Source organism: Motacilla alba, chromosome 21, assembly GCF_015832195.1.
Source record: "Motacilla alba alba isolate MOTALB_02 chromosome 21, Motacilla_alba_V1.0_pri, whole genome shotgun sequence".
Taxonomy (NCBI): Eukaryota; Metazoa; Chordata; class Aves; order Passeriformes; family Motacillidae; genus Motacilla; species Motacilla alba.
Genome location: NC_052036.1, coordinates 4493020 through 4506347, shown reverse-complemented (window position 1 = coordinate 4506347; position 13328 = coordinate 4493020). Strand labels below are relative to the sequence as shown.

General features: G+C 49.7%; 1 protein-coding gene and 1 long non-coding RNA gene across 4 annotated transcripts in view; one reads left to right on the top strand and one right to left on the bottom strand.

Annotated features, from left to right (window-relative positions):
* The window catches only part of KAZN (kazrin, periplakin interacting protein), a 214320-nt gene that overhangs the window by 117662 nt on the left and 83330 nt on the right, over nt 1-13328 (top strand). Inside the window, exons 1-2 of one of the 3 annotated variants that reach the window (XM_038159741.1) lie at nt 6315-6681; nt 7127-7304. The exons of 1 other annotated variant lie outside the window; for it this stretch is intronic. In XM_038159741.1, the coding sequence (XP_038015669.1) occupies nt 6616-6681; nt 7127-7304 (244 nt within the window). In that variant the 5' untranslated portion in view covers nt 6315-6615. Of the gene's footprint in view, nt 1-6314; nt 6682-7126; nt 7305-13328 lie in introns of those variants that run through there. One more of the 3 variants, XM_038159739.1, reaches the window with a different exon arrangement.
* LOC119710573 lies at nt 422-7224 on the bottom strand. The gene is made up of 3 exons (XR_005259571.1): nt 7089-7224; nt 3819-3951; nt 422-3151 (listed from the first exon to the last, which is right to left on the bottom strand). It is a non-coding gene; the product is annotated as an uncharacterized LOC119710573 (long non-coding RNA).

Sequence of the window (13328 nt, the reverse complement as noted above, 5' to 3'; positions counted from 1 at the left end):
CTGAACCACCCTTGAGGTCTTGTCTTTCAGTTACTTGACAAATATTGCAATAAAAAAAAATCACATTTCTCTGATGCTATTGTATTTGCAGGGTGCCCCAACAATGGAAGGAATGATGAATCTGACTCCAGGTTCTCAGAAGGCTAATTTATTATTTTATGATACTATATTATATTAAAGAACACTAAACTATACCATACTAAAGAATACAGAAAGGATACTTACAGAAGGCTGAAAAGATAATAATGAAAACTCGTGGCTCTTTCCAGAGTCCTGGCACAGCTTGGCCCTGCTTGGCCAAAGAGTGAAAATAATTCACAAAAACCCAGTGAAACAATCACCTGTGGGTAAACAATCTCCAGACACATTCCACATGTGAGCACAACACAGGAGAAGCAAATGAGATAAGAATTGGTTTTCCTTTTTCTCTGAGGCTTCTCAGCTTCCCAGGAGAAAAATCCTGGGCAAAGGGATTTTTCCAGAGAATGTGAATGTGACATGATGCTCCAGCTGTCCCTTCCCACGTGCTCTGCCCTGTGGTCCCTGTTCCCAGTTCTGTTTTCTGGGAAGGGAGCAAAGGCCTGCTTTTCCACTGGTTCTGCCCGTGGTGTTTATTGCCACAGTTGAACCAGATGGGTACAAATATTTATTTCTGCCTCCTGCCCAAATTAGGACAGGGATTTTACCTGTAATCCATCAGGCTAAAGCATTTGGAGGGTCATGAAAATGCAAAGGCTCTGAGTTTCACCGTGCCTCTGCTAATGTCAAATCTTCATGGGAATTGACTTGCCAGGACAAAGGAGCTGTCAGATGAATGCTGATGCTCCATTAATGACAGGGTAGGGTGACCCACCCCTGCGCGGCAGCATTGTTGCTGAGGGAAACACGGAGACAACCCCATAATCACCTTTCCTGCATCTCTCCCACTAACACCTCATTTAAGTATATATTTGTCTGCTGATTGATCACAGGATTTTTTTCACGGCACATATTATCCTGCTGAGTGTTTCACATTCTCCCCATTCATTGAAGCTTCCACACGATGCTCATCACAGCAGAGCAGGAGGTAAATTGGGGCTGCAAAGATGATGTCTCCATTCTCACCTTCCCAAGAGGACCGGGAAGTCTTGGGGGATCAGCAGGACCTGATCTCCCAAATCACCCTGGCAGTTCTGAAAAAGCCCAGCCAAAGCTCCCTAATTTGTGATGGGGAAAGGAGGGGGAAATTCTGCATTTCATTCAGACTTCACCTGAAATGACAGGACAAGGGGGAATGGCTTCCCACTGGCAGAGGGCAGGGTTACACTGGATATGAGCAAGAAATTCTTAACTGTGAGGGTGGAGAGACCCTGGCACAGAGAAGCTGTGGCTGCCCCTGGATCCCTGGAAGTGTCCAAGGCCAGGTTGGATGGGGCTTGGAGCAGCCTGGGACAGTGGAAGGTGTCCCTGCCATGGCAGAGGGTGGAACGAGATGGTCCTTGGGGTCTCTTCCAGCCCAAAGCCAAAACTGCTCCTGGGTGGGGATTTCTGGAGTGGAGACCACCATAAATCAGAGGTATTTTGCAAGAAAGCAAAACATCACAGCACATCATCACTACTGTCCCTATCTACCATGAAAGGGAGCACTTCACACGTAGTTTGCAGTGGAGAACGTGTTAAAATAGGAGGGTGAACCAGAGTTAATTTTTTGTCAAGGTTTATAGATTGACTGGTGAGGTGAGAGTGGGGTCATCTTGGAAATAGCTGCAGCACATCAACCTTGCTTGAATGTGTGAGTTTTAATGGCTCAATCCACCCTTCAGTCGCAGGGACCAGCCCCAGGCAGGTGGGAGATGCACAACAATTCATCATCAAGGAGAAAACACCCCAAACTGGCACTGAACGCAGAAGGTTTTGTGTTTGGCAGAGACCCTGAACCTCCTGGGTAATGTGTCTTGGATAGAAAAGCAGAACCCAAACCATGTTCAAATTTTGGGTCCATTGCAGTGAGAGCTCATCATTGAGGCTGATACCTGCCCATGCAGAGCTGGCTGATGACAATAAACATTTAAGCACAGGCTGAGCACACACAGATCCATGGACTGCTGTAATTCATTAAACAAATGTTGGGTTTAATAGCCCCGTGTCCAAAGCTGGTGCCATGGATGTGCTCAGCTGTGAAATATGCTGTGGAAGTCATTCGTTTGCAAAGGGGGCTGGAAATCTGCTTTCTATTAACATAAAATGGGTTTACTGCAGAAAAATCTCTGGGATCACATTTTTCTCTCAATTATCCCTTCTCAGTGGGATTCCTTGAGGTTTGCTCCGGGTAACTGAGATGTGTCTAAGCTGGGGGGTTTGGAGCTGGGGTTTGTTTTGATCCATTAAGCTTGTATCTCGCCACAGTGATGTAATTCCCCCAGTCTGAGACACTTTATAAACATTAATGGGTTTGTTTTCATGGTCCCGAGGGATGTGCAGCACAGGAAGGTCGCCAAGACCATTTTACCCACACAGAAAGAGAGATGGGGAAACGTGGCAAGGGGAGAAACAGAATATTCACTCAAATTTTTAACCTGTCCATCCTTAGCTCTGTTTAATTCCGCTTTAATAACTTATAAGTTAGTAACTATAACTTAGTTATAAGTTTTAGTAGCTTATAAGTTATTAGTTTTAATAACTAATAAGTTATTACAGCAAGGTTTGCATAAAGATGCTGCTGAGGAAGCTGAGGAAGGAAAGAGTTGGTGCTCTGTATTTTATGAGTGAGAGGGGGGTAAAATGCAATTATAAAAACACCTTTGCAGAGGGGAAAAAAAATAGTAGATATTAACAACTGCTGTAGCTTTGATGGGGAATTGTTTAGTGGAGATGTGCTGGAAGAATCTGTGGAACGTGGGCCATGCTGTGCTTTTCCTGGGGATTGCTGCTGAAGTTGCTGGTCTCCTGGACTGGATTTTCTTGGTGATGAACAGCCACACAGATGCCTCTGGTGATATTTGGAAGGGGCCAACTGGAAGCTGGCCCTACAGCATGCCAGGGCACAGCAAACCTGAGGCACAGATCAGAAATCCCACTCAGGAGATCTTTTTCCCATCACAGAGGGTCCATTGTCGAGGATGTGCTGAAAGAAGCTGCTGATATTCACAGCTCTTTCAGCTGGGAGTTGCTCCTGCAAACACAGATACATGGAGCAGATGAGAAATTAATGTAAATATACAGACAGAAGGCAATTTTTTTTGGAGGAAGTGAGGCAGAGGCAGATAAAAAGCGATCAGCCGAATTTACATAAGCTTTCCCCATCACAGAGGTCATCATTCTGCAGGATGACACATGGAAATTCATTTTTATTAAATTCTGGATGATTATTTAATTGGAAAAAGAAGGATTTAATTGAATCAAGTCAAAGGGCCCTATTAGATTACGTTCAACCTTAACACAGAAGGCTTTTCCCATTTAGTTAAACTGGTTCCTTTGCATATTGTACATATTAAACTATAAAAAGTGGTAATCTGAATAGCAAATTAAAGGGTTTGGAAGGCCAGAATGGTACTCATGTGCTTCTCAACCCTTTTTCATCTTCTAAATCTTCTCATATTCCCTTTACTGCACTCCTTAGGTTGTAACAAGAGCAAAGATGAAGGGTGGAACTCCCAAATCTTCCTCTATCCATGTTTATTCCATTTACACACTCCTGAGGAATAGCCTGCCTGGATGTGATGGCACTGCCAGAACACATTGCCCAAAACTGAGGGTGTTTTCCAGATTTTCAAGGCTCCCCTTGCAGCACCTGAACAGATGCTGAGCGTAGTAAGGCTGAATGAAGATTTGTGACTTACTGGCATTGACTCAGGTTTCCCTTGTGTCCTTAGGAAATATTCCCAATCTCTTCATGCCTCATCTGCATGGCCAGGGACTCCCACTCCTTTGGGACACAGACTCCCTGCAGAGCTGTCAACTTCCTGGTAAAAGCTGGAATAAAAAAAAAATAGAAAAATGTCTTTAATTAGATTTTAATTTCAATTTTTTTTCTTAATTTAAAACTAAAAGGAGTAAGGGGTGGAGGCACAATTAATTTCCTAAAGTTTCATTCCATCTCAATTTTGAGGTTTCCAGCAAAGGCTTGGCATTCTGACTGGGAGCTGGCACAAGCCAGTTGGGTTGGGAATGCCCCATCCTTGTGCCTTTCCTCTGGCTGATATTGCTGGATTTTTGGGACATTCTGTGCTCCTCCCAGGCAGAAGCTCAGAGAATTCAGATTCTGCTCTGAGAGACTGAAATCAATTTTAATGGATCCAGCTGTTCCCCAGTAAGGATAGGAGGAGGCATGGGAAAGGGGAGAAAATCTTCCAAGATCTCTTCAGGGGATTTCAGGAAGCCTTGAAAGTAGTATGGAAAGTTTTTAGAGTGAGGTTTTTAACTTACCACGAGGCCACAGCCAACTTCAGGACACATTTTTTAAATAACCACGTGCTAATGTAAAAATTCTCTTTGTCAGTAAATTAAAAAAATTCCAGTTCTGACAGTGCAGCAACTCAACCAGTCTATTATTAAAGTTAGATTGAGTAAGAAACATCATTTGGAATTTGCCTTAGCAGCTAAATGGGTTCTTGGAAGGTTCAAATCAGCTTTAACTTGATTTTTTTTATGATAAAAAAAATGTGCTGGTACTTTAAAGCCAAGTTCCTTTTTGCTGAAGCTTTACTTTTATTCAAGCAATGAGTAAGTTTTGCATATACAGTACTGGGATTGCACACTCAGGTTATCTGGTTACAGACATAATTCTCCCATTTGCAAACACAGTTTGCAGCACATACTCATGCAAATTAGGTATGAAACTGGGCATTTATCTTGATTAGAATTCAGTTGCTTTATATACTTACAGAACTTTATCTCTGTTCAGGGATGGCTGTAGAGATGATGGAGAAAGAATTTCAAAAATTGCTCTTATTCTCCTCGTGGGTTGTTTGTTGGCCCTCTGGGAATTCATTAAGGGAATCAGACCTTTCCACTGATATTCTGAGTGCCCTGGTCCAGCACCCAGCTTGGGCTGCAGACACTGCTGGAAACTTCTCTGCCAGAAATAATTGTCCCTTGCAAAGCCACTGTACCATTTCATGGAATAAATGCTAAATTTTCTCTGTTTTACAATATCCAGATGGATTGATCCAGATGGGTGTAAGGACTAGATGCCACTTGGCGAGGACTCAGTCCTTTTGACTCTTGGAGAGCTGGCTGTACCCAGCATCCAGATCAGACCTGAGGTTTTGGGGGATCCAGGCTGCTCTCGTTGATGTTTTTCAGCAGACTGACACAGCAGATTTACCCCATTTCTGTCCCCAAAAGCTGCCTGGGGACTCTGCACACCAGAGAGCTCCTGCAGAGCTCCATCCCTGCAGTCCCTGGGGGTGTGGGATGGTGATGAGCTCCTGCTTTACCTCAGGTCCAGCCTCTCCTGGAGCCATCCCTGCAGCTCTGGAGAACAGGAGCCCTTTTCTATCCTTTTTACTGCACCTTGGATCAGGGCTCTGCAGTGCCAGTGCTGCACAAGGACACCCTGAAGTTCAAAGAACTGCCCCAAATTCTCAGCTTGTTCAGCCAAAAGCCTGCATTTAGGCAAATATCAGAAGGTTTAGCAAACTGTGCTGGGCTGTTTCTCCCCCGTTACTCATGGGTCATGATTTTCTCCGACTTCCCCCTTAACAAGAGTCCTGGCTCCTCGCTGTGCTTCCCACACCACTCCTGTTTCTGTGATGCTCCCACCCCCCTGCCATGGGGCTCCTGCCCAGTTCCTGAACCCATTTGAGAACTTTTCCAGGTACAAGTGGCTCAGGTGACAATTCACAGCACGGCTGCCTGCAGATTTGGGATGCAGGGATGGAGTGGGGAGGTACAGCCACGTGGGCCATGCTCTTCAAAGCATCCCTGTCTGTGGGGCTTGGAGCAACCCGGTGTGGTGGAAGGTGTTGGAATGAGGTGATCTTTAAGGTCCTTTCCAACACAAATCACTCTGCGATTCTATCATTTCACTTCAGTGAGGATGAAGCCATCTGCACGGCTGCCACGGGCAGGGTGGCAGCTCTGCAGGCTTGCTGCAGCCCTGGCAAACACACAAGTGGATCCCTCTGAGGGATGGATAAGGCACAGGGAAACATCCGCGCTCCCTCTAGCAGTCGCCGGCGAATGGATGAGACCAATAATTCTCGATTTTTCACCCTGGGTTCGTGCCACGTGAACCGCCACCGTAAGAGCTCCTGCACTAGTACTGCTGCAGTGGTGACAGCGCTCAGGTGGCTCTTTCCCCCCGCCCCAAAATCCTGCCGGGGGGGATTTTTGGAGCCCGTTTTCCTCCACCTGCTGCAGGCAGCTGCCGGGCACGGCCGCGCTCAGGGTGAACCCGAGCGCAGTTAGCAGAGCGGCTCCTCACCGGCGGCGTTGTGAGCTCAGTACGGGCGCTGCAGCATCCCCGCAGCACCCCTCAACTTCCCGGGGGGCTGCGGGGGGGTGCTCGCTCTCAGCTCGGCGCGGGCACCGCAGGCTCCCCCCGTCCGCCCCGCACGGGAGGGACCCGCACGGGAGGGGGAGGGACCCGCCCCGCCGCACCGCGCACCCCCCGCAGCCGCGCAGCCAGCGCGGATGCCCTCGGCCGAGCTGCCACCGCCTCCGCCGCGGCCCTGCCCGGGCTGCCGGGGGGGGCAACAGGTAGGGGGTACCCCCACCCCCCCAGCACAACCTGTTTCTCTTGTGCCCCCTCTGCACAGACCCCCCCCGCTTCCCTCTGCACACCCCCTTGCAGAGCCCCTCTCCCCTTTGCGCTCCCCTTGCACAGCCCCCTCCCCTCCCTTTGTCCCCCTTGGCAAAGCCCCCCTCCCTTTGCACCCCCTTGCGCAGATCCCTCTCCACCTGCCCCTCTGGGAGCCCCCCTCCCCTCGCCCTCCCTGGCACGGAGCCCCCTCCCCTTTGTCCCCCCGGCCGAGCCCCCCTCGCACCCTCCCAGCCCCCTCCCCTCGCGCCGCCCCCTCGCCCGCCCACTCCCCTCTCGCTGCTCCCCTCCAGCAGCCCCTGCCCAGCACAGCCCCCTGCCCGCCCCCCGCCGCTCCCTCTCTCACCTCTCTCTCTCTCTCCTCCTCTTCCTCCCTCCCCCCAGGCCAAAATCCTGCACATGATGGACGACAACAAGCAGCTGGCGCTGCGCATCGACGGGGCGCTGCAGGCGGCGGGCCAGGAGGTGACGGCGCTGCGCGCCGAGCTGGCGGCCACCGGCCGGCGCCTGGCCGAGCTGGGCAGCGACCCGGCCATGGAGCACGGCCCGCACGGCGCGCAAGGTGGGTCCCGCCGCGGGCAGGGGGCGAGGGGGCTCCGGGCGGACAGAGGGGGACCCTCCCGGCCGCCGCCTCCGCTCGGTGTTATTGTCCATTGTTTATTTTTGGGGGGTGCCCGGCGCGTCCCGTCGGGCCGTGGTTGCGGGTTCCCCGCTGGGTTCGGAGCGGGATCCTTCCCCGCTGCGGCTGCTGCCGGCGCCTCGCTCGGCTCCAGCAGCCCCGGCACGAGGAGGGACCCCCCGCCCCAAATACTCGCTGCCCCCCGCATCCTCCCGCCGCCGCCACCGTCACCACCCCCTCCGTTCCCATCCCCTCGCCGCACCCCGCCCCGAGGTTCCCCCCGGCCGGCTCTCCCCGGTAATCCCGCGCCCTCAGCCGGTTTCGTAATTCGGTAGGAAAGCAGCCATGTTACCGCCGCGATCCGGCCCCGGCCCCGCACGGAGCCCCGGCCCCGCCGCTCCCCCGGGGCTCGGTCCGCGGGGCTCGGTCCGCGCACCCCCAGCACCGGTACCCCGCTACGGGGGGGGGTGGGTTCGGACAGCCCCCGTGCCAGGCACACACCCCCTCTGCCCCCCGCATCCCCGAAAAGTTGTCTCCGTGCCTCGGGGCCGAGCGTGGAAAACGGGGTGCAGGGGGATCGGGAAGAGACTTTGTGTGGTGGTTAAGGAGCTGAGCCCGAATCGCTCCTGTAGTGCTCGCGGTGCTCTCGCCAGGCTGAAATTCAGTTTCCTGCTAATCAAAGTGTGTTGCCATCGCTGATACGTTTTCATTTGAATGCTTTTGTATTTTAGGGTTTATATTTCCCAAATAATTACAGGCTTGCATGACAGTTTACCCCGAGCAGCCTTGATGTCAGAACAAAAATAGTGCGAGCCCTCCCCTTTCCCGATAACTGAATTTACACCTGTGTGATAAAAACGTCAGTAGCTGTTATTTACTCGTTACTTATTTACTGTATCTCTTGGTAGGGTGGTTCGGCGCTATTTTAAATAACAGTAGCATTTTGGTGAAGCTCTTCAAGGGTACCACAGCTTTTGGCGGGGCATAGTTGCTGCCGGCAGGATGTAATCATGGAATTACAGAATCACAGAACACTTTGGGGTTGTAAAGGATCATAAAGATCATCTTGTTTCAACCCCCCTGCCATGTCTGGAACTGATTGAATTGCATCGCCGGTGTGTTGTTGTTCGTGGCAAACTGATTTAGAGGGATTAATTAGTGCTTTTATTCCATCCAGCTCGTGTTTCACTGTTTTGGTAGTGGGGGTGTGGGGTGTGAATTCTACTCACCCAGCTGAGCTTCCTGGTGGCTCTGGGGATGTAGGAAGTGAAGTTACCTGTGTGGCCAGGGATTTTCTCAAATGCTGTGCAGAATGCCTGTTGGGATAATCTCAGCCACCCTCTGCCAAGGCTACTGAGGCTTTTGCTTTTATAAAAATCTGCTGAAAGGGCAGAAGGAGGATGCCAGCCTCCATCCTCCCCTGTGGAGCTGGGGCATCAGGAATGCAGATGGTGACACGATGCACAGGGCATGCATGTGGAAATGCAGGCTTCCAGCCAGGAGAGCAGGTAAAACCCTTCAGCTGCTCGTGCTCACACTGATTTCTGTGAGCATGTTCAGTGTTTGGTTTCATTTCCTCTCCAGGACACTTCTGGGGAGATGAACGTTTCTGCAGTGTGTCCTGGCAAGGGACAGGGGGTGTGTTCTCCGAGGTTATGGCATTTTTTTTTGTTTTCCTTAGAGGTTTTCTAATCTGTTGAGTGATGAAAAAACTCCTCTTTGTGTTCCTTTACTATCAGCATGCTGGAAAACAGTTGGTGCCCTGTAAAGGTGCCAAAGAAATGTGCTCCATTCCCCAAAGCCTGCATGTTTCTGCTTATAACTCTGATTTCACGTGCTTTGGAGCTGTGGGGTCCCTGTGATGGGGGAAGGGGGAAGAATGACCCCACCCTCAGCTGGGTGGGAGAGTGGTACCTGCAGCTGAAGTTGCTGGAGGGTTTGGTCCATCTTCCCGCTCTCTAAGCTGAGAAATTTGGCTCAGCACGCTGATGACTCGGAGTTGGGAGAAGGACGCTTCCGCAGCAAGGTGTGACTCCATGGCCGTGTGGCGTGAATGAGTCTTTGTCCTTCCCCATGAATTAATAAGCTGTTATTAACACTGTGATGTATCCAGCCCTGTACCTCTGCTGTTGTAACAGAAGTCAATCAGTTTAGTGTAAAATTGTATCTTAAGAGTGTTTTGTCTGTCGTACTTAGGAAGGAAAAGGGGGAAGAGTACTTGATCTCTGCAAAACCCGCCGAGTAGATTCACTCTGCTTTGCGTTTCCTCCCTAAGTTTGGTACTATTGTTTATATGCTGCCATAAATGCTCTCCTACATCACTCTGTGTTTGTGTAGACAGGCCCAAGATATCTATAGTGAGCCATATGCTTTTCCTCAAGGATTTTGAGACGACGTTCAGAAGGATGGGGTGAAAACAAGAATCTCTGAATAGCTCTGCTGTTGTGTGTCTCCTAAGTAGGAGGGCTGCCAAGCTGTTTGATTTATGCAAATATATTAAAGGCAGGCAGGAGGATGGGGAACAGGGTGGCAGCCTGCAAGTGCAGATTTGGGGCGTGCTGGTGGTGCTCAGTGTCAGGTGGGTGTGTGCTGGAGTCTGCTTCGGTCCTGGAGGAAAAGCCTGTGGTGGAATCATCAGGTCCCTTTGCTTATAGAATCCCAGAATGGTTTGGCTTGGGAGTGACTTCCAAGATCATCCAGTTCCACCCCCCTGCCACAGGCAGGGACATCTTCCACTATCCCAGGGTGCTCTAATCTCCATCCAGCCTGGCCTTGGAAACTTCCAGGGGTCATGGGGCAGCCGCAGCTTCTCTGGGCATCCTGTGCCAGGGTCTCCCCACCCTGACAGGGGAGAATTCCTTCTGTGTGGTGGGCAGGAGCTCACGATCACAGTGCTGCAGGCAGCTGCTCCAGGTCAGTCCCAAGTTGTATGGAAGGAGGTGAATGTGTGTCTCTGTGCCACGCTCAGTCGGTAATTAATACTGAGTATGTCAGATGTGTTATTTGTGTAATTATGGTGCAGCTTGAGACAGCTGGAGGTAATAACTCTGCCCCTTTTGTGCACTCTGAGACTTTTCTCTGCTACAATGTGCTATTTTTGCCATGGCAAGGTATGTTTTGAGGGCCTCTTTTCCGTAAATTTAATCAAAACTGAAAGAATTCCGCAAAGAGGGAGAGCAGGGTGGTGGGTGTGCGTAGGTAGGCAGGAATGGAACTTGTGCATTGTTACAGTCCTTAGCGTGAGTGTTAATCATTCAAACCTCTCAGCCCTGACAATCTCTTTTAACCGCTGAGTTTGCTGGGAGAAGTATTTTGGCTGCAGCCTCTGTCTAAACTTGGACGCAGATCAGGGTGGAAATCAATACTTCATGTCCCCAGCTTTTAGCACAGCAATTACAGGCAGCACTCGGTAACATCTCTGCAGCTGTGTGTCAGCACCCTCGTGTTGGAATCCTTGCTTGAATTTGTGTAGGTTGAATTGATTGTGATCAAGAGACGTGCTCAAGAGACGTGCCCAGTGGTCCAGGGTGGGATGCTGGTAATGAGAGGGGGATGCAGCATTGCTGTGGTGGCTCCATGCTTAGCTGTGACCCCTGTCCATGCTGCCTGCACCTCTGGGCTTTTGGCTTCATGGCTTTGCCCAACCTACAGAATCCTTAGGTTGGAAGAGACCTTCCAGACCATCGAGTCCAACCCAGCCCCAACAGCTCAACTAAACCCTGGCACCCAGTGCCACATCCAGGCTTTGTTAAACACACCCAGGGATGGTGACTGCACCACCTCCCCGGGCAGCCATTCCAGAACTTTATCACCCTTTGCTTGAAAAACTTTTTCCTAATATCTAACCTATATAATTTACCTGTATTTTCAGCAGTTTGGTTCAAAGCAGTATCTGTGTGGAAAACTGAAGCCTGTTGATGACTTGCCATGCTGCATCAGGTGTTTGGTCCATTCAGCCTCATGTTTTTGCTTTAGTCTCCTTGCCACATTAAATGGAAAACACCTTAATTAATTAATGTTGGTAAAGTGCTTGAAGATGTAACGCGCAATCAATGGCTGAGTGTTGTTAATAACACCTCGCTCAGCGTTTGGCTTATCTCACTTCTGATTTCAGAGCAGCGCTGGCACACTCTGATCACTGTCTCCTGGCCCGTGGTGGTGAGGATTGGTGGTGTTTGCCATGGATGCTGCCAAAATTCAGCTGGGGATGGGGCAGGAGCTGCACCCTGCTCCTGGAATCAAGGGTTGCTCCTTGCTGCGCTGTTATCTCAGGCACGTGCAGCGGAAGAAAGATTTCAGTTGTATCTTGGTATGTGGTGATGCCAAGGGGCTAGGAGGACCTTTCTGCTCATGACAGCCTAAACTAGAGTTTTTTCTTTTTCTCTTTGATCTTAGTATCCTTTCATAGCTACAATGCAAAGACTTTGACTTTTGCCCGGGAGGCAATCAGTTACCTCTGTGCTGTTGCTATTTTGTGAGTAATCATCTCTGGCTGTTGAAAATGTACCATTTTCATCTCTTCAGAAATCTTCCCTGCTATTTGTTCTTTCAGAGCTGGAGAGCTGATACTGTAAAGAAGCCTGAGGAATTTGGATACTGCTGCCCAGTTGGGTATTGGGAGCATTTTTGTACCATGCTTATCACCAGATCAAGGTCTTGCTGTACTATTACTCTTTCTAATAATTTCCTACTTTGTTTCCCTTTGTCCTGCGTAGCTCAGGGAGCAACTCGTTTCATGCTCTAAAACAATTGCCTGTGCTGGGAAATAAATCTGTGCTTAGCAATGTTCCCATGGTTGCTTTGGACACAGGCAACTGCCTGCCAATAACACTCCAGGTCCCTGCTATATCTTAGTCTTTGAAGATGTCCATTTAACTATCTTTTCTGGAGCTTTCCTATTCAAAAGCCTCATCTGGCATGGTTAGCATAATGTTTAGATTATCATTGCTTTAGGCTTTGTCCAGGGGAGTTAAAATGAAGCTTCTAAGGATGAGTAAGCTCAAATAAACTGAAGTTGAAGAAGGCCTTAATCCAGGGCTTTTGAGTCACCAGTTTGAAATATAACCATGAAAATAGTGTTAGATTTGCAGGTGGGCAGAGGGACGTAGAAATAAGTCCCAGTCTTAAGTTGGGGAGGATTAGATATGATTTTGTGGGCTGTGTTCAGGCACTCTCAGATATTCACTGGTGGGGCTGGGTGTCATCCAAGAGGACAGTCTGTCCTCTCGTTACTTATTCTTTTTCCTCCAGATACATCAGTGGACTTGGTGTTCTCTGTCCCTGGGGCTGAAGATGGAATTCTCTGAGATGCCAAAAGAGGTTTTACAGCCTTGAGCAGGAGCTCCTGGCCCAGCCTTGGCGTGCAAACACCTTTCCTTGAGTGGTCCCTACTCCTCCATGTGCTTCAAGTACCTCACTGTACACCAGGCAGTGAGCACTAGCACAATGTAGAGCAAAACTTGAGTCTCCAGCTTGTTAAAATTCAATCCTCAGGATCTCTCCTTGCCAGCAAAGCGTGAGATCAGCGCTCTGCTCCTGACGCAGCATCTGCAGAACCCCGTGCTCATAACCCAGCAGGCAGGGCAGGGCAGCAGCTACAGGGAAAACCCCAGGCAATCAGTCACCCAGAGGGCTCATTTTTCAGGATACATCCCCACCCGTGGGATGCTGAAGGCTCAGGGGGCTGCTTCTTGTTGCTTTGCAATCTCTTCTTGTTTTTCATTTCTGTGTTGTTTTACTTGAGCCTTCATGGGGGATGTTTTTGGATATTGAGATGGATTTTGGGGAACCTCCAGCTAGATTATTTTGGTGTTTGGAAATGTGTCCTGTGGTAGCAGGAGGTAGGATGGGTTTAGCTTTTTTTAAGAAAAAAGAAGGAGTCCTACCAGAATATGGAAGTGGAATAAATGCTTTTGAAAGCTTTGAAGCCTTTTCTGTAGTCAGTTTGTCTGCAGGAGCTGCAAAAGT